At 49.0% G+C, this 24,329-nt stretch overlaps 1 protein-coding gene across 1 annotated transcript in view; it reads right to left on the bottom strand.

Annotated features, from left to right (window-relative positions):
• Nucleotides 1-1,299: 1,299 nt before the first annotated feature.
• Nucleotides 1,300-24,329, bottom strand: part of LOC104334020 (laminin subunit gamma-1) — a 67,476-nt gene continuing 44,446 nt past the window's right edge. The window contains exons 3-28 of the mRNA XM_075422666.1: nt 23,078-23,208; nt 22,414-22,580; nt 21,078-21,266; nt 18,905-19,022; nt 18,707-18,805; nt 18,466-18,602; nt 17,396-17,518; nt 17,122-17,311; nt 16,741-16,853; nt 15,188-15,409; nt 14,909-15,097; nt 13,271-13,516; nt 12,785-12,938; nt 12,206-12,348; nt 11,306-11,484; nt 10,990-11,146; nt 8,942-9,147; nt 8,440-8,519; nt 7,897-8,034; nt 7,558-7,702; nt 6,827-6,976; nt 6,304-6,418; nt 5,738-5,937; nt 5,350-5,508; nt 4,706-4,805; nt 1,300-4,293 (exon numbers count right to left, since the gene is read on the bottom strand). Of these exons, the coding sequence (XP_075278781.1) occupies nt 4,037-4,293; nt 4,706-4,805; nt 5,350-5,508; nt 5,738-5,937; nt 6,304-6,418; nt 6,827-6,976; nt 7,558-7,702; nt 7,897-8,034; nt 8,440-8,519; nt 8,942-9,147; nt 10,990-11,146; nt 11,306-11,484; nt 12,206-12,348; nt 12,785-12,938; nt 13,271-13,516; nt 14,909-15,097; nt 15,188-15,409; nt 16,741-16,853; nt 17,122-17,311; nt 17,396-17,518; nt 18,466-18,602; nt 18,707-18,805; nt 18,905-19,022; nt 21,078-21,266; nt 22,414-22,580; nt 23,078-23,208 (4,107 nt within the window). The 3' untranslated portion in view covers nt 1,300-4,036. The remainder of the gene's footprint in view (nt 4,294-4,705; nt 4,806-5,349; nt 5,509-5,737; nt 5,938-6,303; nt 6,419-6,826; nt 6,977-7,557; nt 7,703-7,896; nt 8,035-8,439; nt 8,520-8,941; nt 9,148-10,989; nt 11,147-11,305; nt 11,485-12,205; nt 12,349-12,784; nt 12,939-13,270; nt 13,517-14,908; nt 15,098-15,187; nt 15,410-16,740; nt 16,854-17,121; nt 17,312-17,395; nt 17,519-18,465; nt 18,603-18,706; nt 18,806-18,904; nt 19,023-21,077; nt 21,267-22,413; nt 22,581-23,077; nt 23,209-24,329) is intronic.

Genomic DNA, 24,329 nt, shown 5'->3' with positions numbered 1-24,329 from the left:
GCAGGCTGCACAGGACCTTGTCCAGGCAGCTCCTGAATATCTCCAGAGAAGGAGACTCCACAACCTCCCTGGGCAGCCTGCGCCAGGGCTCTGTCACCCTCAGAGGGAAGAAGTCCCATTGCCCCCTGCCAGCTCCTCGCTTCTCCAGAGAGCATGCAAGAGATGACAGAGCTTGGACGGTGAGGAAAAAACACAGGTAATCAAAGGACAGAAAAAAAGCCACCAGAGCATGGCTTGGTCCCTCCTCAGCCAGATCCCTCCTCCACCTTGAGGCCAAGTTCACCCCGCACCAAGCAGAGAACATCTGAGGAGGGTGTTTCTACCAGGGCTTCAGAACATCGATGAAAGGCTTTGGGGACCTGGAGGTCTGCTCCTCCCCGCAGCACACGTTGCCCCCCAGACGCTCCCATGTCAGACCAGACCCCATGTCTGGGACCGGGCCTCGGCTCCGCAGGACACGCACTGATGCTGTGTGACCTGAAGGTAAAATGAAGGGCTCCAACGCGCTTCCGAAGCGAAAGGTTTTAGCTCGGAAATGGGGAGAGGCTCCACGTGAAGCCACCACTCGTGCGAGACAGGCACCGCCCGACCTCCCGCTCCCTGCCTGTGCCCAGCTGAACATCAGACAGACTGTGCCAGGATTTGCTCGACAGCAATGCCAGCCAGAAAAAGGGGGATTTTAGAAAACACATTAGTGTCAATTATAGCTGAAGAACAAGAAGCTGAAGCCAGACAAACTGCAATAAAATACTAAAGACCTTGCCAGCTGAGAAGGGATTAGCTCTGACGCACGTCTCATTAACTTGCATTTTCCTCTCCTGGGTACCGAACCGCCCGGTCTGTGGCCACAGTCATCTGTCCAGGCATCAGAGAAATTTCACCTTCTTTATTCTGGGGTTTTAATTCCCAGGAGTCACGTCCTTCTCCACGGGTTCAGCTGACAGCAGGCAGGATTTTCCCCTTACGCTGTAAGACACAGCCCCCGGGGTTTCCAGGAGGACAGTGTTGCTCCAACAGCATCAGCACCAACAATGTAACCTTATTTTTTAAGGCCTGGAGAACCAGCAACACAAAATTCCTTGTAGCCATGGCAGTGGAGCAGCGGACGCGGGGAGGAGCCATGATCACTACGGTTACCTGCAGCCCACCACATGAATTTCCAAATTTTCCCCTTCTCCCACCCTAATCCAGCTTCATCTAATTAAACAAGAGGCAAATCTTACAATTGAGACACACCCCCATCAAGGCCCCCTCCAGAAGAAAAAACATAAAAGCAATACTCAAAAGAATGCCAAGGTATAAGGGGTTACAAATATTCAGACTTTATTATAAATAAGAAATACTGTTTTATACATAAAAACTGCAAGTGTTGCATTTTGTTCACCGCCCCAGACAGCAAAGACCACAGATTAAGGCAAAAAGCTGGAGTGAAGGCACATCCTGCAGGGCCACGGTCAGGAGTAAGGTGATGACGGGACCGCCACGCGCTGCCCGTGACGCCCGGCACCCCACCAGCAGCTGCTGCATCATCACATCACGTACGGAAATAACTGGACTTATACAATGAATAATGGCTGTAATGCAGTAGTGATTAAGAGATCGCTTATAAAGATTTTTTTTTAATTATTTAAAAATAAAATTCTGTTAAAAACAGCTTAAGGAAACAGAAATTTAAAGAGAGAAGAAAGCAGGAAACCTTAGGCCTGAGGTCAGCCAGGGCACGCGTGCGTCTTCGCATCTGCTCTTCTCGCAGCCGTGGCAGAGAGGGGACGCGGTTACGGCCAGCCACCTGGCCAGGACACCGACCCGATGCCCCACGCGCGTGGGTGAGCAGGGGTAAGCTCTCCTCCAGCAAGCAGGCGTGTCTGCGGGCAAGGGCAAGCCCCAAGCTGGCAGAGTGCAGGGATCTCTCAGAGCAGGGGTACATGAGCGACGCGGGGTTCGCTGGGGACACCCCCTGCCAGCCGCGCCACGCCAGGGGGTGCACCAAGCCTCCCGCCTCGCACAGTGGTATCAAGACGTCCCCAAATCCAGCTCTCCGACCACACAGCTCTCCCGATAGCACCACGGCTCCTCACAACCGAGCTGCAAACCCACAGCCCCCCGCTCTCCTCGCGGCACAGCATCCCCGGGGATGCGGGACACAGAACCGGGCGCTGTCAGCACCGTGCACCAGGGCGGGCTTCGGAGGGAGGGTGAGAAAACATCGCCTGACAGGCAGAGTGGTTACTGCTGATGCCCGTAAAGGTGCTGAGGATACCGGAGAGGGAAGAAAGCGGGAGCCCAGCTTGGAGAAAGACCGAGCTCTAAGGGAACAATACAGAGGGAAGCGCTCCACGGTGCACGCGCCTCGATGGCTACGGGGGAAATGCGCATAGAGGAGGCCAGGCTGTGCCACTCTGGAAATATGGCTGAGTATATTTACACACACATACGCACACACGAGAGACTTCCTCACACTACAATCATGATCAAAAAAAACGGAAAAAAAAAAATCACATTCACACCAAAAATATAAATTTGAAATAATTAATAGCACCAGTGTGTGTCAGATAATAATTTCTTCCCCGCTACGCAAACGTACGAAGTTGCATAGTGTTTAAGGATAGATATATACTGGATCTCAAGGAAAGGGGGGGATGCCAGGCCGGAGGCAAGGAGGAAGGCGCAGAGGATGGTCTCAGAGGTCTCGGAGGGGGGCTGGCGGAGGAGCGAGGGGCTCCCCGCTGCTCCCACCCAGCACCAGTAAGCAGCTGGGAGGCACCACCCGGGGAGGCGGCGGCAGCGGTGCGGAAGGCAGAATTGTCACCAGAGCCTGGCCTGGAGTCCCTGTGCTTGTGGTGGCTTTGCGGTGACCGGGAGATCGGTAGGCAAGAAGAAAGGAGGGCACCAGTAAACTCCAGCTCTTTCTGGCAAAAGGCACGAGCAACACCAGGAGATACAAAACCGCCCCTGTCCTCCTCCAGGAAGAAGATGGGGAGAAAGACCTGGCCACTTCCACCTGCACATCCCCTTCCATCCCCACCCAAAGACATTCAGCGTGAAGGCCAGTGCAGCTGCCAGAGCTGGCTGGAGGGCAGCTCTCCTCTTCAGCAAGACTCTTCCTGCTTGAACAAACTGTCAATCAGACATTCGTAGCCTAAAACAAAAAAGATCCTCTAGCACTTCGATAGCAACACCTACAGAGGGGAACGCAGCTCACGGCTTCCACACTCTCCAGCCTGGACTACCCAGCAGGCAGCTGCTGACAGACCGGACCCAAAGCTGCTCCGTAGAGCAGGAACGGGGCTGGCAAGACCTGCCACTCCACCAGCAGAAGACCTACCGCTCCACCCATCTTCCCAAAGAGTTCCTCTCGGAGGCTGCGTTTTTCTCAAGAGCAATGCTTCATCGCAGAAAGCATTTCACCAAGAGGCTTCGGCTATTTTGTCAGAGGCTACCAATGCTGCCGATTGGCCACTAGTTAATGATAAAAAAAAAAAAAAAAATGAATTCACAGGGTTAGAAGTCGGGAAGAGGGATCTGAGTGAGTGCAGCTATACTGGCCATTACAGTAACACTTTGGTAGCCATCCCCTTCCTTCACAGGGACAGAGAGCTCCGGGACCAAGGATTTTACAGTCGAGGGGAGAATAGAGGAGAGGAAGTGGGGTTAGTTTCGCCTTGCTGTATACAGCTCACATGGTTTTCTGAACCACGGTATAAGGAGTCCAGAGCAACTCTCGTCCTTGTGCTAGTCAAAGGGAAACTGTGTCTGAGAAAGGGGCAAAGGCAGAGTGCTCAGGAAGACAATTTATATAAAAAAAACCCCTTTGATGCCCAAAGACGGATATTTAATTTGCTTCTCTTGAAAAAAAAAAAAAAAAAACAAAAAAAAAACCCAACACTTTCAACTTATCCTGATTTGAAAAGAAAACAGTGGCTGCGAGCAGCAAAGAGTTGGGGATTTGAAGAAGGTAATGTGTGTTAAGGCACTCCACAGCCAAACCACCGCTCCAGCGCTCACCGGGGGAATAACCCCCACCGCCAGCGCACCCTCAGGGTTTCTCAATGGACGGGGTGTTAAAACAGCCAGAGGGCAAGGTCTTCTTGATGTCCTCCAGGTTGCTAATGTCCTTCAGGATCTCTTCAATGTCCCTGTTGTAGGCCTGTATCGCGTCGTCTTGCTTCCTGGCTTCTCTCTCAAGGAAAGACACTTTCTGGTCCAGGTCGCTGTCTTTCATCTGGTCTTTGGCACTGTTCAGGGTACCCTCAATCTCATTCAGTTTGTTCAAGTCCACTGTCTCCAGCTGCCCTGAAAAGCCAGAAGCAAACAGTGAAGTTCATTAAAACAGCGTTGACGCACCAGTTTTGAGCTGAGTCCATACCGAGACCTCCACCGGGCCATCTCTACGTTAGAAACAGCGTTCAGAACGGGATCAATCGGACGGGTCACACCTTCCCTGCCTCAGCAACAGTCCTCAGCACACAGAAAAGCGGGACCGAATGCTGCAGAATGAGCACTGAAGTTACCCCACGGGGGAAAAAAAAAAAAAAAAAAAAAAATCCCCAAACCCTTGCTGAAAATACTAAAATCCCATTTCTAAAAGCGAACAGACACTTCCTGGCACAGCACTGGCAGGGAAGCCAGCACACCATTCCAGTCGCCAGCACTGCCACGTCAGGAAAACCCTCAAAGACATAAGGCACACTAAGGACAGCCTTACCTAATTGATCCAGCAGGTCATTAATGACAGCAAGCAAGCTGTTCACAGAGTTCTTTGCTTTTCTTGCATTGTCTTCTGCCTCCTGGGCAGCCTGTGAGGCCTGCAGGGTATTAAAAAAAAAAAAAAAAGAGAGCACAAAAAAATGGCTGTAGGGATTACAAAACCGTTGCCTCTCCTTTTCACATGTCTGCCCAAGCAGTTCGCCACACAGAGCCCTGGCTCCTCTCTCCAGGATAACACCCCTGCGCTGAGATCTTTATCACTGCGCTGGCGAAGACTGACAACCTTCAAATAACAAGATTTCTGACTATTTCAGGATGGGGATCCCTGATAACAGAGCAGGATTTTGCAGAAAATTCCGAACAGTCAACAGGTCCACAGTCAGGTTTCAGTTAAAATACAAGGGAAGGGTTGCATTAAGAAAACTGGCTTTCAAATTCCAGAAGGGAACTTGTGCTGATGCCACCAGAGGAGCTCCTTTGCTCATCTCATGTTTTCAATGCCGCTTAAATCTTGGAAGAGACTGAACACCAGCTGGACCCAACGCTGTCTTTGCAAGAGGAGAGCAGGAGAAAAGCTTGTCACCAGGACAACAAGGAGAAGGCAGCTTCTGGCCGCTGCTGCCACCTGCCAGCATTACTTACCATGCCTGCCATCATCATGTCCTGCTCAGCATCATCCTGCTTCCGCTTCAGCTCTTTTTCAGCATCCTGTAGTTGCTTCATCATGTCATCCACTTCTCTGGCCAGCTCCGTCACATCAGCGAAAGTCTTGTCAGCTTCGGCTCTGGTAGAAGCAGCACTCTACAGCCAACACGGGGAACACGATGGAAAAAGGTGGTGATGGTGCAGAACTTCCTTCAATCCTTTCTATTAAAATGCACCAATTTCCTATCATGCCACATTCTGCATTCTCTAGTGGGGAATACAGCAGAAATCACATGGGGGTCACCAGGAAACACCGGAACAGAGGAGGTCACACAGTTACACACCAGTATCTCGGGGGTTGGCTTCAGAAACACAAAGGACTCACCTTCTGAACAGAACGAGCGATCTTCTCCGCATCACCTGCTTTAGTCTTGGCTTCGCGGGCATCAGCAGCAGCATTGCCAAGCGCCAGCTCCGCCTGGCGCGTCTTATTGTTGGCTTCAGCAATGGTCTGGGTAATGGCAGGAATCTTTTTCAGCGCCTCCTCCGCTGCTGTCTTGTTATCATTCACCCGCTTATCAAAATCTAAGAAAGGGCAAAACAGATTCTCACCACTCGCTCCAGAAGAGCCTTGGCAGGCTCCTTTGACCAAACTACCCAGGCTTTGCCACCTCAATGTCAGAGGAACAAAGAGCAAACGGGGGTGTGGAGGGCTACAAGCTTGCAGCTCTCCCTATTACACATTGTCAGATGCTAAAGAAGGAACTCAAATAAAAGATTTCCAGTCACTGAAAACATTTATTTTTCCCTTTAAAGGAAAAAAAAAAGCCAGAAGCACCCACCTAACACTCAGGTACTGCAATAGCATCATCTGTCTAACCAAGATACCCCGCTGCCAAGTGACTTGTCGCACAGGAGTCGAAGGATTCACTGCAAGGGCTTGCTCTTTACCTTTCAGGTTGCTGAGAATGGTATTGGCCTCCTGTAGCGTGCCATTGCCCTTCCGAGCAGCTTCTTCAGCCAGGGCTTTCGCTGCATCTGCTCGAGCCAAGAGCTGGTCTGCAGTCTGAGGAGACATGACATATATCAACATACTCTCACCTTTTGAAGGGCGACCATCTTGGCGTATCACAGAGCGTTGCTCAGCCTGAAACAGCAACGCCATACAGAACAGCGTTTATCCCCAACTGGCAACATTTCCTCTGAAACCAGGCTAATCTGGGTACTTTGGGAACACTGTTCCGATTACAAAGACATCACACCTGGCAAACATCCCCTGTTCTCCCATATAGCCTCAATGCCATTGCTTTCACCAGCTTTTTGCATCTCTCTTCTTGGACCATTCTTCAGTATTCTCGTAAGCAACAAGAAGCACGAAGGTAAGACTGAGTAAGCCCAAATCTTTCGTATCTGGCCAGCTACTTGTTTTCCTTTAGTTTTTTTTCCCCACAGGCCTGCACAAAACAGAACTGACCTGCTGCTCCGTCTTCCCTTTCTCCAAGAGGTTCTTTACTTCTAGCTCCTTCCCTTTCATGTCTTCTCTCAAGTCCTCATAATCTTTCAGCTTCCTGGCCATTAGCTGATCTAACTCCTCCGCTTCCTTCTTGATCTTATTTGCTTCGTTCTGCGGGTGGAAATCAGAAACAAACGCAGATTCCTGAGCATTAAAGAATTTCTGAAGAGGTGGCAAAATCATGGTATAGTTTAACAGTCAGACAGGCAGAATCTATGATGGGTTCCCACCTCTTACAACTACAGCTGTAATATTGCCGTCAAAGCTGCGAATACCATGAGGGTCAGCGCAATGAAGGACAGAGGCTGCAAACAGTTTTGTGTTCAAGAAAATCTACTGCATTACAGTGAGCACAGGAGAGGGAGCAGTTCTGCAGGCTTCAGGGGGAACAAAGTTTTTGCATTTCTCTGTTCAAGCCAAGATGTTTGGCAAACAACCTTTCACTCATTTTTTTTGTCCTTCACAGACGGGGGCGGGGGTGGGGGCTTACACATGTTTCCTGCATGCAAGTCTCCTGCATAAAAGCCGAAATGCACAAGTCTGGGTTATGCCTAGATGGTCAAAAATTCCACAGACTGTTCTTATGCAGAGAAACATTAGCAGACCACACACAAGGTACGCCAGCAACCTCGCATGCTGCTATAATGCACTGACCTTCAGAAAATGCTGTACATGACGCTTCCCGCACGTACCTCTAGCCCCGTGGAATCCACAGCAGGGAGACTGGTGAGATTAGCATAGATCTGCAGGGCTTTGTTTCCAGCTTCCTCTGCCTCTGCAAGCACCTTGCTGGCCTGTTTCTCTAGGTCTCGAGAAATGTTCCTTGCTTGATTATACCTGAAAAACCCCAAGGATCCAGTTATGGCACAATTTCTTTTTTTTAGAGTCGAAGTTACTAAGAGAGTAGAGAGGCTAAGAACTTGAAAAACAACTCGCACAAAACCCAAAGCACACAACACTACAGAAGGTGTCTCAGTTTCAAGCACTGCTTAAAGCCAGGAAATAAAAACAATTTTCTGTTACTGACTCACTTCTGGTTGAGCTCATCAATGTCATTTGCAGTTTGGTTTTCTCCAGCCAGGGTCTTCAGCAGCAGCTGATACGCTTCTGTGGAGGTATCATTTGCTGCCTTGGCTATGCGAACAATTTCATCGGCTTCTTTTCTGTGTCTGGACAAGATTACAGAAGAAAAAATAATGCCATTAGAATTTTCAGCCAGTGGTTTCTATCCTCAATTCTAGACTTTATTCTCCCTTCCTTCACCCAGATTTGCATATGGAAGATGCTGAAACGTTTGCTAATACAAGATGCTGTTTGAGACCGTCTCTTCAACCAAGGCATCACTCCAGCAGTGCCCAGGAGACCAGCTGAAAGGCACCACTGCGGTTGTACATGTCCGTTGTTCACACGTCTAGTGTTTGCCCTCAGCAGTACACAGGCGTGCGCTCACAGTGCCAGTCTCTTACTCAAAGGATGTGCGTTTTGTGTGAAGAAAACTAAATTTTGCTTCCCCCTTGTAGGGAAGAGCAGGGCCCTGATGCGGGCTGTGAGGAGCACACCTTGCCGCAGCCTACCTTTCAGCCAGCTTACGGGCCTCTTCTGCCAATAGAGTCATATTGTTAGGGTCCCCGCTTGACTCTGGAGGTGTAATGGACTGGAAAAAAAAGACACGGAAGAAATCTTAAAGCTTTTTCATCTTTTATTCATCTATGCTTTAAATATTTATTGTCATGATCTAAATGCTTAGAGAGGTGTCTAACCTACTTTCGACTTCTCCACATTTTTTCTTAAGACCATGCAGTTTCCACCACCGGTTATCCCTTAAAAACAAAGGTGCTGATATTTATTTAGGGGTTCTTAGAGCTGGTTTCTTTCAGCAGGGGCTAAGCTACAATCTATGACAGACACTGGTGATGTTCCTTTATTTATTTCCCACAATCTGGGGTAGGGGAGAAGATACTTCCATAGCAAATTTGCTATATGAGAGAGAGAACAAGCAGAGAAACACACCAGAGGGCACAGAAAGGAAATCCCCTCTCCTCTCCTAACCATGTGGGGTCTTGGCAGCACACTCACCACGTTGTTAGCTGCCATCTTCGCCTTCTCCAGCATATCAGAAGCTAAGCTGATCAGGTCCTCGGTGTCCTCCACCCGCACCCGGGCTTGCTCCGCCAGCTGCTCGGTCTCCTGCACCGTGCCCTGGATGTTCCTCAGCCTGTTGAGCTGACTTGCTAGTGTGCTGTTGATGTCTTTGAGACGATCCGTAAGGCCCTGATCCACGTCTGAAATGCACGATACAAAAGAGAGGAAGCAAAATTCATTACAGCAGGAAGAGAAGCTGGAGTGCTGGCTTACCACTGCAGGCAACACGTTGGTAGGTTAATCCCCCACTGAAAGTGGACCAGCAAAGCCATTTCCTAAGTCAGTCAGCTTGAGATCAACGGTGTCATCAGAATGTGCATCGAATATGAGGAATGAAAAGTCATTAACTACTCATTAGACAGTCCTGCTGGGTGCTGGAACTAAGTCTGATGTGGAATTTTGTGTTCAGAATCATGTTTCACCTCTATCATTGACTGAAAAACGACAACAGAGCTGTTCCTCAAGAGGTATGAAATACCTGCTTTGCAAATTCTCATTAGCTTAGCTCCTAGAAGGTAAGCAGAGATGGAGGAATAGTGGGGCTGTATGTTATTTCCCGCTTTGGGCAATGATGGCTACTCCTGAGCCAGACATCAACGACAAAAGTTGGCAGGACAGAGGACCCAGCCTTGGCTGTCCAATCTGTGGGGCCTGTGAGCCCTCCATCTTCCCCAAACTCTTGACCACCAGGTAACTCCCCACAACACTGTCTGAATAATGGAGCCATGAAGTACAGACAAGTGTCTCACGACCAGAGGGAATTACTTTGGAAAACGCAAGACCACTGTTAAGAGATGAAGTACTAGCAGAAGCCCACAGCCTTCCAGGATGAAGGTTTTTCCCAAATATGCTGCCTTGACCCTGCAGCACGTCCTATGCATTGAATATGAACATTTAGCACATTTCCAAAACATACTACAACTACATATCAAGTAGAAAACCACAAGTGCGTGCTACAGGTGTGCACAGATTTTTGCAACGGTTGTTTTTTTTGCATTTAACTTGCCTTTTAGTAAGGGAAGAGGTGGAAAGAAAAATGAAAAATACCACCACAAAACCCAATCCATTCCCTCACCCTTCTCCAATCCCCACCTTCCTATGCCTACGCAGGGTGCGTATTATCCAGGTATGGATGTCAAGTGGGCTGCATAAAGCTACTCCAGTTAAAACTAAGGGGAGTTTCAGTGTTCATTCCCATCGGCAGGAATCTTCCCAAGCAAACACCAGGGTTCAATTTGCACTGGCTTTTTCCCAGCTTCATGCAAATGTGACAGATTTTTCCAAAGTGGTCTGAAGTCGGTGAACTGACTCCCGGGGGAACATCTTTTACTGCAAAGTCAAGAGTCTTCAAGTAGCTCTTCGCCAAGACACACATCAGCCTACACATTAGAAAGACCCTAAGGACAAACCACTGTCACACTGCTTAACATCCTGCTCACAGACATCCTATGGCAGAGGTGACAGTACAAGAACCAATTCAAAGCAGAGTGTAACAAGAACAAATAGCTAAAGGCCACCACCACAGAACTTTTCAGGACATTGTATACTTCGTGGTGGGATAATTCAGCTTGCCAGCAGGATTTTGAAGCCTTCATTCTGATCGCTGATATCCCAACAAGAACTGCTTTATCTCAAGATGTCTGAGCAAATTTGTAAGCATAATAAGTATATCGGAAAGTCTTCTGCTTAAGTAAAAACCTCCTTCACATCTGGAAAGGACGGTAACACTTGCATCTGTATAGAGCTAGAGGCAGATCCTTATTTTGCACATACGACAGAGGCCACTGGGAGAACAGCAGGGGTAAAAGCATAGCCGCTGTTGTTTTGATAATAATGTACACTATCTTAGCGCTATCTGCAATAGCTGTCTGTCCTGATGCACAGCATAGGCTTGAAATAAAGCATGCTGTATCCAAAGAGAACAGGAACATCAAGCAAAGAGTTCATTTCACATTGGTCCTTGTCCAGTCAAGTCAACTCACCTTTGCTGTTCTGTGCTTCCTGGAGCAACTCCGTAACATCTCTTTCTGCCTGCTTCAACCTCTCTTCAAAGGCTTGGTCGGTTACAGTTTCTTCTCCCGTACCCAGGTTTGCTATAAGATTTTCCAGCTCTTGCAACCTCTCTCGTTGCTCCGTCACCTACCCGAGAGGGACAGAGCACAGCTACGACACAGGGCAAAGCGCACTGACCCTCTCTGCTTTCAGCAGGAGTCAGTCAGCCACTGTGTAAAAGCTGCCGCGTGAGCAGACACATGCCACCGACCCCTGCGGCACCAAGGGAGGCGTTGGTGGCCTTACCTTATCTTTCACTAATCTGTAACAGGCCGGACACTCTTGGCAGCCCGGCCACGAGCGGTTGTAGAAATAGTTCTCTTCACACTGGTCGCAGCGGCTCCCCACGAAGCCTTCCTTGCACTCGCAGAGACCGTTCTCCCGGCACTGCAGGGAGCGCGAACCCTCAGGATCACAATCGCAGGCTGCAGGGAAGTTAAACCTCAGTCAGACTGGAGGGGAGGCAGAAACACCCTAAAACTCGCAGGGCGAGAGTGTACCCTAAACACCCTAAAACGTCTGCAAGAGCAATGGGGCACAAATCCACAGCTGGAGCCCTGCTCCTGATCGCACAGCAGGGCACTGTCTAGCTGGACACAACATTCATTGCATGTGTGCACAGTGTTGCTGTTGCCTCTCCTACAAAGCATTCAAATTTTCTATGCCATTTCACTGTAACCAACTGCAGTTAATTCTTCTGCTCTTTACAGGCAGGGGTATCAAGGACGAAAGTCTGGATCACCCTGTTTTTCAGTCATGTTTACAAGATCTGTTGCTCCTCAGGATGGAATCTGTATATTTGGATACTTGGGCCATTTGCAGAGTAGCTGTGCAGAGATTTCTCATTAGGAGACAGGGCTGTTGCAGGGCAAGATTCAGAGAATGTAGTTACACTGAAGAGACGTGGGTATCTAGTAAGTTGGAGATCTTCCTACCCCCCAATTGAAAAAAATAAAAGAAAAAGTGGATAAGCTATTGTACAGAGATCAAATTTCACCATGCAATGTGCGGACATAAAAGTGCCAACTTCTGCTGCAGTGAAGAGCAAGGTGAGAAAGTACCTTCCCAGAGACAGGAGGACAGCAAAGGCAAGGCTGGCTGTGCCACATCCTTGCCATCTGCCTCGCCCCAGCCTCTCAGACTTACGTTTACAGCCTTCGGAGCCAAAGCCAAAGTGGTTGACCTCGCATTTGTCGCAACGCTGGCCGGTGACGCCTGGCTGGCACTCGCACTGCCCGGTTCGGATGTCGCACTGGCCGTCGGTGGAGCCCAGGGCATGGCAGTCGCACCTGGGGGAGATGCCACACGTCAGGTGGTGACATGGAAGGGAGGCACAGGTGAAGCGCCGCTCTGACGGAGCCCTAACCAGCACAGCTCAACACTCCCATTTGCCAAAAGTCACTTCTCGTGCTGTGCAGATGCATGAGGCGAGGCACTGAGCCTTTGAACCGTGCAAGGTCACTTGGTGCCTGCACTAAAAAGGGAACTCACAAGCCCCTGCTACCAACAGAGTCACATGGCACTTTTCTATTTAAAACCCTGATTTAAAGCTATTTGTAAGTCAGGTTTTTTGTACAGCCTCCATAGCTGCTCCTTAACTGCTGCTCTTCCCCATGCATAGCAGCATTAAGGCACACCAGTTGTGACAAACATCACATCCCTGCACCAGGTAAGCACAGACCCCTCAAAACCAGGCTCTCTGCCCCAAGTCAAGGTGAACGTCACCTCTCACAGCCGCGTCCGCTCTGGAGGTTGAAGAAGCCGGGCTCACAGGCACTGCAGTCCCTCCCGGTGACATGAGACAGGCACTCACACTGCCCGGTCACTTGATTGCAACTCGTCTGCTGATTCACAGTGCCGTAGGGATTGCAGTGACAAGCTGCAAAAATAAAAGGCGGGGGGGGGGGGGGGGGGGGAAATATTGCAGAAAGATAGAGTCCCTTGTGGTGCTGGTACTCTGCTGGCCGGCCCCTGAACAGGTCTGGATCCAAAACACGTGGCAGCCCAGCCCCTGCATCACACAATGCTTTTGCTTCGATGGCAGGAAGGGCCCACAAGCACAAGCACTTTAGCAAGCTACAACCACCAATCCAGCATAAAGCCACGCGTCGCTGCTGACGGGCACAAACAACAGCCTGACGCTGTGTCCTAACAACACATCAGGAAACAGCAGCTCTCGGGGACAAAAATGCAAGAGGAACCGGCTCTCACCTCTGCACTTGGCGGCAGGATCGGGGGCCAGGGGGTTTCCGAAGAAGCCGTCTTTGCAGCGGTCGCAGTAGAAGCCGGCGGTGTTGTAAATGCACTTGAGGCACTCGCCCGTCTGGCGGTCGCAGTTCCCCACGGCGTTGGGGTCGATGTTGTCGTTGCACTGGCAGAGGCGGCAAGGCCTCACAGCACCGTTTGCGCCCAGCGGGTCTCCGAAATAGGCGTCGTCACACAGCTCGCACCTCTTGCCTGGGACGCGACACAAACGCACGTGCTGCAGCAGAAGCCCTTTGCTGCTGTCTCACTCAGACCCCCTTTGCAGTCCCTTCTTAAACTCTCCAGCTTTCTCCCCTTTCCTCCCTCTGCTGGGGCCAGAAAGGTGCACAAAACCACACACATATCCCTCCCCATCTCTAAATGTAAGTCGCTTTTTCACTGGAACTTTGCATTATGAATTACTTCAACTCCTTCTTTCCCTCCTGTCCCTTTAAGCCAAGCCTATTTGTTGTAGTTGTTAAATTAAGAGCCTGAGCAGGTAGAGGTCTGTGGGGCATCACCGCTCGACAAAGTCCCACTGCCAATGAGACGTGCTAAACCTCCACAGGCAGCCACTGAAGCAACCAACTCAGCAGCTCCCTACATTTCCTGCAGATCTGACCTCCCCAGCCAGCCATAAACTCCATTTCCGAGGCAGTTCTTGCACACGCAAATCCTCTTTTTCCTCGCATCCCAAGAAAGCGTCGGGAAACAGAAGGAACTCTTGTGCGATCACACAGCTACAAGTAAAGGTGAGCTTGTAACGACACCTGAGCTGCAGGGAACCTGGACCCCTGGACTCCGCTTTGGTTCACAGCACCCATGGGAACCCCCACAAGCTGCCTCTGCATTTGGTCAGGGGCTTTTCTAAGCATTTCAAGCACTTGGAGGTGTTTTGTGCTTTGTATTCTGCCATGCCAAGCACAAAATCAGCAGAGAGGCACAGAGGCTGCCAAGCATCCTAAGGCTTCCTTGCTGTTTGCAGGCAGCACAAAAGGCTCTGCTCAATGACGCAGGTACGTGCTCGGACTTCACAGTTTATCACTACAAAAACAAGATCTGTACCCAATCGCATATTTCTCTTTAAAACTGCTCAGTGTAAATTTGGTCTGGTATTTTTTGAGCAGTGTTTGTGAGTCACTGTAGCCTTTCTGCTCTTCCTAGGGAGGGCACTGGCCCTCCCCTGCAAGCATCCCTCAGTGCCTCTCTGGCTGGCAAACTGCATCTTCTAATTTTATTTCAGTCTGACCTGCCTTCCTGGCTCTTTTAAATCTATCCTATTTTCTGCCCTACACTGTGCAATTAACAGAGCTCTACCAGAAGCTACCACGGCTCACCTATGCAGCACAGAAACGTTCACACTTAGCACAGATTAAGCGTTTGTTCCCCTTTTGCTCTTGAGAGACAGAAACAAAGAACATGGGTAGCCTCGAACCTTGCACAGGACAGAAAACAAGGCTGAGGAAGGGAGAAGGATTTGAACCAGAAGACACAGCAGCTATCAGTGCTGCTCACTGTGGGTCAGAGCCCCAGAACTGGCAGGAGACACATTTCCACAGGCACGTGGGGTGTAGAATTAAAAAGACTTTTCGTGTAGGAACACACCTGTAGTGCCAACCTGGCAGCTGGTGCACACCACCTCTTTTGTGCGGGGCACGATGGCACAGCTCGAGCTGCCTGGGCATGGGCAGGGCTGGCAGTCTGAGGCCGTGCCCGCTGTCGCGTCTCCGTAATACCCATCACTGCACTTCTCACAGTGAGACCCCGCCGTGTTATCCCTGCAATTGCACACGCCTGGAACAGAGAGGGACATGGTTTTTGCTTCATCAGCCAACCCAGAAAGAACAACCTCTTGCTGCTCCCTGTTTTATCAGCCCTGCTTACCCGTCTCAGGTTCGCACGTCTCGCTGTGCCCATTGCACATGCAAGGCACGCAGGTGCTGTACGGCCCGAGGCTCGGCGTCTCTCGCCGGTACCCGGAGGAGCAGCGCTCGCAAAACTGCCCCTCGTATCCCACCGGACAGGAACAGCTCTCCACCCAGGCCACAGGCACGCCAGGTCCAGGACGAGCGCTTGTGATGGTAACGTCATCCAGGTGGCCGGCACCTAGAAAGCACCGAGAGGGGAAACGCTTTGTAACTACAAAGGCTCTCATCACTGCGTCACCAAACATACATCTATCTGAACGGTACAAGAGACAGACAGGGGGATGCTCGCAGTTAGTAAGATGAATCAAGAAGCAAAATCCTCCAGGAAGGCTTAGGCAGCTGAGAGAAGATGCAATATAGCTCACGAAGGGCACGCGCAGGGCAAGGAAGTTGAGAATAACAATACAAAGGAGGCTGCTGAGAACAGCATGTGAACAAGTACAGTCAGTTAAAATAAGTTACATTTTTGCATGCATACAGTTTCCATTTCCAAATCAAATACCAAAACCAATTCCTGTCTTACTAGGGAGGACAGACCATATCTCCAACAATTTTAATATACAGTCTCTAACACAGCATCTGCAAACCACACCTTGGGGCAAACTCTTCAGCTATTCCTCTCAAGCCATTCCTTCATCTGGTATTTGAGCGCTCCCCCTGCCCCTTCCTCGGAACAGAACAGAGCCCAGACACAACCTAGATGTTTTTTAACGTATAGGAGTGTGTTTGTACCACCGCAGCAGCTCTAGAGCACAGAGCAGAGCCTCAGCTCCCGCAGAATAGCAGCAGCTACAGCACTCGGGATGGTTTGCTCCACACCTTTCCTCCCCTTCACTTCACAACCCCACATTCCTCTTCATGAGCCACCTCTGCTGAAAACACTTGGAGCTCTCCCATCTTCCCTAAATGCAAATTCATCCTTTGCATCTTTCTGCAACAATTCTTCTTCACACGACAATACTCAAAGATCCAGGTATTTTTGCTTCTAATTCGTGCCCGATTTTTATAAACCCTCATTACGAGGAACTTTCACCCAAGTTCAGCACAGACAGCCCTTTCGAGACCTCATCTTTCCCATCTGTCATGCCAAAGCAAGACCAGGAAACAAGCAGATGTAACCATTCCCAGGAGGGCAGAAACCAAGGCCAAATGCTGTAAAATCCCTCCATCTCTCCTACCGTGTCTTTCAGGACTCTGTGCTATTTCTACTGACTTGGAAGACACTGGCTACGCAACATGGCAAAACCCCCACGATCAGAAGCAAAGGATCAGCAGGTGATGAGTGCTCAGCTTCCAGACTCGCAAAGGCAGCATGCTTCTTGCCCATGTCCTCTTCAGCAGGCCTGGGAGAAGCTGTTACACAGCAAGGCCAGGCGTAAAACAATCGGCACAGGCTCTGCCAAATAAGCTGCCACAGCTGCTTATGACTGGGCCCTACGATCAAGCAACCTGAGCGCCAGACGAATGAGTCTGCCTCTCTCTTCTGTGGCATTCTGCTCAGCGACTTACTTCTCTCGCTGTACGTCCCACGGATCTTGATGGAAGTCAAGTTGTGGAGAAGCTTCTGGAAGTCAAATGCCGTAAGAGCAGGCCTCCATGGGTAATCTGTAGCTTCATGGAGCCTACGGAGAAGATCCAGGCACCATCAGCAAAGCTTTCAGATGCTAACAGCTGTGCCCTTTTAAAGCACCCTTTCCAACAGCGGTATGCTATTGCAACATAATTCACATACGCTTACGCAACGCTGCTAGACAGCGAGCTTCAAATTAACCTGATAAAACCGCTCTTCTGAGCTAAAATAAATGCTGTTTGTTTTCTCAATAGCTCAGAGGCCAGAGGCACCACAGGAGGGTCCCAGCTGCTCCCACCACGCCTGGAGAGTCCTCTCACCTGAAGGTATAGGTAAGCGCGTTCTCGCTGGGGTAGGGGTTGCCCTGGGCAATCAGCGGCACTGACACTCTCAGCCCAGCCCCTTCCAGCACCAGGTCCTCTGCAGAGAGGCGCGTGTCCCGCCTGTCCACACGGAAGGAGAAGGTCAGGTTTTGCCCATAACTCAAAACCTGGTTGCCCAAGAACTTGCCTGAAAGGAGAAATCCTTACAGTTAGGGGACAGAACAGAAAAGGCACAAGCAGCACAGAAAACCTTGCTTCTTGAACGACTTACGTGGTGCAACAAAGTACATGGGGAAGTAGCTGTCTGAGATAACAGAGATATCCTGGGTCTCGGCACTCCACTGGAGTAAGACTTCCGAGCCATCACGCTGCTCAGCACGCCACTCATCCTCTCCTGAAAAATCAAACATGCAAAAATTAACACCCTTGGAAGATGGCGCTTTGCACAGACTTTTTGTGTCATACTGCATACTGCCCATATATAACTAATCTACAGTCTGTACACTGGCACTAACAGACTTCAGAACGCAGCTGTGCAGGAGGACGTAGACAGCAAACATCATCTTTCCAATTAAAGTCCCTAACTCCAGTGCAGACTTGAACCCTCTGAACTTTGAACCCTATGACAACTACTTGTTCAGTACCTTTTTTTTCTAAAGAGCTTAAGCAGTGATCGGAAAACCTGCAGTCTCCTAAGACTTAATGCAACTTCCAGACTTTGTACAAACTGTTCTCCAGTGGAATTTTAATTAAAAAATATATTATTTTCAGACTGTGTAGCACAAACACACACACAGAGGAAACTGACTGTATGCGAAAAGATTTCTCCTGAGCTTACACACCCAATGGAAACACAACTGTGTTTTACTCGGACACCAAATCTAGAGTGATTACAACCCTCTCAATCAGAAACTCCTGATATGGTTCTAAACTTAAGAAAATACCCCCTCGCCAGCACCCCTCTCAAGCTGTAAAAGGGTTACATTTCCAATTCCTGCTTGCACCTGCACTGTGTAGTTAGCACTGGGTGCCTGAGGCCAGAGCTATGAATTCACTCCTCCCTAGCTCAACAAACGAGCTGCTGACTGGGAAGCTCCCAGTAACTTCAGCAGTAACTCAGCACTTCCAAAAAAGGGATCCTGGACCTGCCTGCCCAAGGTTTGCGATCTTGCACAAGGAGGAAGGAGCAGGGTGGAGGGGTTTGGTTTTTTGTTTTGTTTTGGGGGTTTTTTGTTGTTGGTTAGGGTTTTTTTGGGGTTTTGGGGTTTTTTTGTTGTTTTAAATCACTTCTAAATTGCGCCTACAGCCCAACTTGAGACTCAAAGGAAGGCTCAATTTTACCAAACTGGAAGCTGGAGGTGATGCTGTAGATACTGTAGCCGATGGCATTGGTGCAGACTGAAGAGTGTCCAAAACAGAAGCAGGGGGTACAGCCCCTTGGATTGGAGGAATCCAGATGGAAAAATCCAGGTTTGCATCTGAAGATGCAAAGGAAAGAGAATTAATTTCCCTGATGTTCACCTCAGGCCATCACTTGAATGTTTCTCATTCTTGAAACAAAGCCATGGGAAGAGACACTCACCTCTCGCAGTGGAAGCCTTCAACACTGTCCTTGCATGTACACCGTCCTGTCTCGACATTGCATTCCCCTGTGCTGCCAGCCAGATCGCAAGAACAGGGCCTGAAAGAGCCAGGAGAGAGGATCGCTCATAAAGAGCCACACAGAGAAGGATTTAAAAAGGTCCTTAGTTCTCTTTTGTTGAGCAGCAGTCCTCCTTACCTGCACCCGGCTTCAGACAGGGAGTGGAAGCCTGGCTGGCACCGGTCGCACTTCTCGCCCATCACGCCGGGTTTGCAGCTGCACTGGCCATAGCTGTCGCACTGCGTGCTGAGGGAGCCTGCGGGGAGAGCAGGGACAGGCACCTCAGATGAACCACCCACTTCTATTCGCCTACAATTTTTTCAACTTTACAAAATGGGCAAGACATATGGGAAAAGAAAGTGGGAAGCACAGCTTCAGGCTGATGAGTGACAGCTTTCCTAAAGACTGCCTTCAGTTGTTCACAGGGATTTTTCCCCTAGCAGCTTGAGATGAATCGTCACCTAGTCTTCCAAACTATATTCAGCTTCAAGTATTCCTACCAACCACCATTTTTATATATAATTTTAACTTCTAGTTGCATTCTGGTCCTTATTCCTGTTTCATCCTCAGTGTTACCTCTGTACACCACTAATTCCACGCCTGTTCCACCCCGCACTGCACCATTTCCGAGATTTTTATTCCCTGAATCCCTTGTGTTCTCCCTAATCACCATCTTCCCTTTGCCAGGGGATATCCTGACCTCTCCCTTTCACACTCCGATTTCCTCCCCTGATTCCCAAGTTGGATTTAAAGACTAAACTGCCTACTCGGAGCAAGGCTGCGTGTATCACTATTAACCCTAACAAACTCTGCAGCAAAACTGCCATTTTTGGCAGGACGTCTTCCTCAGTACTGCTCTGTTCAAGCAGACTCGCACAAAAAACGGCAGCAGGTTTCTTGAATCCGTGACAGAAAAAATGCTTTGTCCCAAGCACTGGTGTAGCTAGCAGCCTAGGAACTGTGAGCACTCTAAGAGTTAACTACCAGGAGACAAGTATTTTAATATGCAGAAATAGTTGCTTCTTTCCACTTCAATCCACACCAGAAGATTACAGCAAAGTGAAGAGTTATAAGATAATTAGGCTGGACAGGACAGAAGAACTCAGAAAACCTTTACCATATACAGTCAAAGTTCAAATCCTCTTCGCAGTCCCTCTTAGGATTATTTAGGAAAAAACAGCACTCAGACAAAAAATAGCAATCTAAGCCTATCCAAGGGCTTCAGATACGCCCTGGGTGCCGGCGTGCCACGGCATACAAGCTGATGGCTAAGTTAGAAAGCCCTTCAAAATTTATCCTTAAAGACCTGAGAAGTCACCTCCCTGCCTCTTCTCAACCGTCTCAGCTGACATCAACCCTCACCCTTTTTAAAATAAGGCCTGACACAAGGACCTGGGAAAGCACACGGATAAAGAAAGAGGCCTTTCTTGGTCAAAAATTTCACAACTGTACAACTCTCCGACCAAATTAGATAGGAGACGTACCCTGGCAGACCTCTCGCTGGCTGCTTTTAGGGCATGCTGCAAGCAATTACTTATTCCAGCTACTCTATTTTGGAACCTCACATCATATCTTAGTATGTGTTACCCTTTTGTCTCCTTCCCCCTTATTTGCTGTGGGCTGGTGCAGTTATGGGATCACTCCATACAGGTCAAGTGGTTCCTTTAATGACAAGAGATTTCTTCTCCTGCCCAAATTTTTTCCATTTGTTTTTTGTTTTTGGTTTGGGGGGGTTTTGTCTTGTTTTTTAAAAGGAGTTTAACTACATATTTTGAGTTTACTTTGTTTTCTCTCATCCCCACCCCCTTTTGTGTTTAAGGTTTCACTGGTTTGTATTTCTAGTGCTTGGATACTCGGTAGGAGAAACTGATGCAGCTAAAGTTCACTACAATTCCTCAGTATGAACAACTTCCAGAAATATCCACTCACATCATCTTGTTTTTTAAGAATTTAAATGAGCTCTTTAGTATTGGGAGTGTCCAGGGTAACTCATCAGCAGAGGGGCAAAAAAAAAAAAAAAGGCAAAAAACCCCACAAAACCAGATAAAACCTATTTCAGAACACATCTGATGAAGTAAATGCTGCAGAGGTGAACCGTCTGCCCCTGCCACCCCAACCCCGATTAGATCCAGGATAATTTAAACCAAAATACAACCCAATAAATGTTTCCTACATGTGGAGAAAAAGGCAAGAGAAGAAAAGCAAACGAAAACCCCCTCTTTGTAGTTTGCAATGAGCTGCATAACCAAGAGAAGAGCTAGCTTTTGCGCATGGAAGCTTGCAAGCAGAAACGTTTGCTGGCACTACTCACCGACGGGGCTGCAGCTGCAGGGCAGACACCCCTCCTCGCTCCCCAGGCGATAGAAGCTGTCCCGGCACCTTTCGCAGTGGGCGCCGTCGGTGTTATCGGAGCAGCCCGTGCAGTGGCCCCCATGGCCCGTCGAGCGGTACAGCTCAGGGTCGAAGTAGCACTCCTGTGACCTCCCATTGCAGTCGCAAGCTGCAAAGACAAGGGTACCATCGGCAAACAGCACGTGAGGCCATCTGACCCCGACAGCCACAAAACCCGCGATGCAAAGCTTGGTACTGAGTTGTAGGGGAGCTGGAGCAGGAGCCTTTAACCACCCCCAGATCCGTGCATAGACGTCCCAAGGCATTTGTGCATCGATCGGAAGAAAAAGGGGGAAGCATGCTTTTGCGGTGGCTGAATGTGGGGAGAGGGAAGCAAGGCTGTAACAACAAAATAGGATCCTCGAGACCATTCTCATCTACATCCAGAAGAAAAGCAGTATTTTTTATCCCACCCTCTTCCATGAGTGGCTGCTGTTTGCAGCCACAATGCCACCTTCCCACAGAGCAACACCAATCTTGGTCATGAAAACAGGCATCAGAAGACAACAGCAAGGGCTGACTCCCTGCTGGAAGGGGGGCTTCTCCCCTGGCTCTAGACAGATTGCAAATCCCCTGTGTCCAGCGAGCAGGAGACCTGGGTTTCACTGGGCTGTCAAGGGAAGCCACACGTCTTGACCAGACAGCTGGGACCGATCAACACACACAGAGGTCAGACAGGAAGAAAGCTTTTCTGTCTGAAAAAGCTTCCCCATAAAGTAAACTATCGGGAGCTGCGGTCTGCGACACAAAACCAACCAAAATAAATTTGCGCTCCGTCACAGAGATCCGCATTTGCGGTCCAGAACTGTTGCAACAGCCTCGAAATTGGATGAAACAGTCAACAAGTAACTGTAAAAACCAATAACCCAAACACAAGAGGAAGTCAGCAGATGCTGAATGAAGAGCTTTTTGAAGGTCAATTATACTCCAGTGCATTAAATACAGGTTTTTTTCTATGGGTTCCGTAAACTACAAGCCTGTACATTTTTGCAGCACACTTCTTTCCTAAAGGCTGCTCCCATCCCTCTCCAGAACAGAGATTCCCCTTTCTAGGGATCTAACAGAAAGCTCCTACAGGACAGGAGTGGAATAACCAGTAGTCCCACAAAATCTCTGCTGAAAAACACCAGAACTCTGCTTAACACTGGCTAATCACAACTGAGACAACTCAAAACCATGCAGGGCCAGCTGCTGGATGCCAGAGGCAGGGGACCCAACCCATGAGAGATTTTCCACTCAAGCGTGGCCACACGTACGCAAGCACTCATTGGCACTCTCTGCTGTCGCTCTCCTCCATGGTCGGTCATTGAAGAAAGGAAGACACTTTTCACAGTCGACCCCGAAGGTGTTGTGCTTGCAGTTGCAGACCAGCTTCCCAAGCTCATTCTTCACACACTCACTCGCGTGCCCATTACATTTGCATCTGGTTAACGAGAGACAAGGAACAGGTATTTAAACTCCAGGGTTCCAGGTCAATCACAGAGCAATCCCAAAAACAAAGCCCAGATCTGAAAATCTGAGACGAGACAAGTTCAAAGGTAGATGGTCACAACAAAATTCAGAACCGAACTGCTGCTGTTCAGCCTGAAGAAGAGGAGGCTGCAGGGAGACCTCACCGAGGTATTTCAATGTCTAAAGGGGGTTTATAAGAGAGCTGGAGAGGGACTTTTTACCAGGGCCTGCAGCAACAGAACAAGGGGTAATGGTTTTAAACTAAAAGAGGGTAGATTTAGATCAGATACAAGGAAGAAATTCTTCCCTGTCAGAGTGGTGAGGCCCTGGCCCAGGTCACCCAGAGAAGCTGTGGGTGCCCCACAGACCAGAGCATAATGGTACCATGTGAGTACAATCAAAAGCCTTAAAGCACTCTAGTAATCCTGACCAAAAGCTTTAAAGTACAGAGGTTTATTGTCTACTCACCTACCACCCACAGCAAAATCAGAAATCGCATAGTAATAAGACTTGAGAACTTTTGGGTCATTGAAAACTTCATCTCCAAACGTGTTCAGACGATTGAGGGTCACTCTAATATCTGTAGCTGTCACCCATTCCTAGAGCAGACAGAAATCCCATCAGATTAAACATCAAACATCCCCCTCAAGCACGTACCAGTGCTGTGTCGTTAGCAGTTACATTCACAAAGTCATTCATCAATCAGCAAGTTCCTTCCTCATTGTTTTCCCCTCTGCACCTTGGAAGCTCCCATGTCCCTGCCCAAGAGGCCATCCACCGCATCCTCTCGGTCTGGGTGTGTCTTCTGGAGCCTGCTCCGATCTCTGCACGCCCTCTCTAATGTCTCTTCCCATCTTGCCTGCTCTCAGCTGGGAAGCAGTGGGTAACGCCTCCAGCAAAGAGTGGGGCAGAGGCAACTCTGCCAGCTTGCTAGTCATACATATCTATTTGACTGCAATTTTCCTGCAAAGCTATACAGCAAGAATACAAAAAGCTTTAGGGTACGCCTGTCTGCAGACATGTACCTCGAGATGAAAAGACACAGACAGACAGACGAATGAGGCAGGGCGAGGCTAAGGAAGAAAAACAGACAGGCAGATCTGACCTACAACACAAGAGCTTTTCATAATATTTACACAGCGTCTTCACCACAGTACCCTACGGTCCTCCGGCAACAGCCAGCAAATGTCGCCTGTCCCCAGATTTCACACCACCTTCAACCAGTGACTGTCTTCAGGACGTCCTTGTTTTTATTACAGCTTTTGCAATACCATTTTCTTTCAAACACCATAAAAAAGAACAGGAGAAAAGCATCCCTGTACGTACAACTGTGCTGCAGTTACGTCACTGCTTAGCCAGTACAATAAGATTTACTGAATTACAAACACTGGCATAAAGACATGGAATTGCTGTGCAAAAAATCAGTGTTTACTTCAGTTCTGAAAAGCAATGCCAGAGATCTATACGTATTTTAGGAAACTGGAGATCAGATCTCTACTCCTTACACAGGAAGTTTATCAGAAAATTATATGCCATATTGCTAATGTGAAATCTCTCTGGTCCCCTTAACGATTAGGCTCTGCAAGGTGCACCGTGCTCTGCAAGGGCTAGCTACACCAATAACGTGGCCAAACTCGTTCTCTTCCATTTCAGGACTTCTCCTTCCTTCCCCATTAATCTTAATTTTCTTTTGCAGAAACAAGCCCCACCAGGTTCTGCT

Source organism: Opisthocomus hoazin, chromosome 6, assembly GCF_030867145.1.
Source record: "Opisthocomus hoazin isolate bOpiHoa1 chromosome 6, bOpiHoa1.hap1, whole genome shotgun sequence".
Classification (NCBI taxonomy): domain Eukaryota; kingdom Metazoa; phylum Chordata; class Aves; order Opisthocomiformes; family Opisthocomidae; genus Opisthocomus; species Opisthocomus hoazin.
Note: the sequence above shows the minus strand (reverse complement) of the source record. Positions and strands in the feature narration are given on the sequence as shown.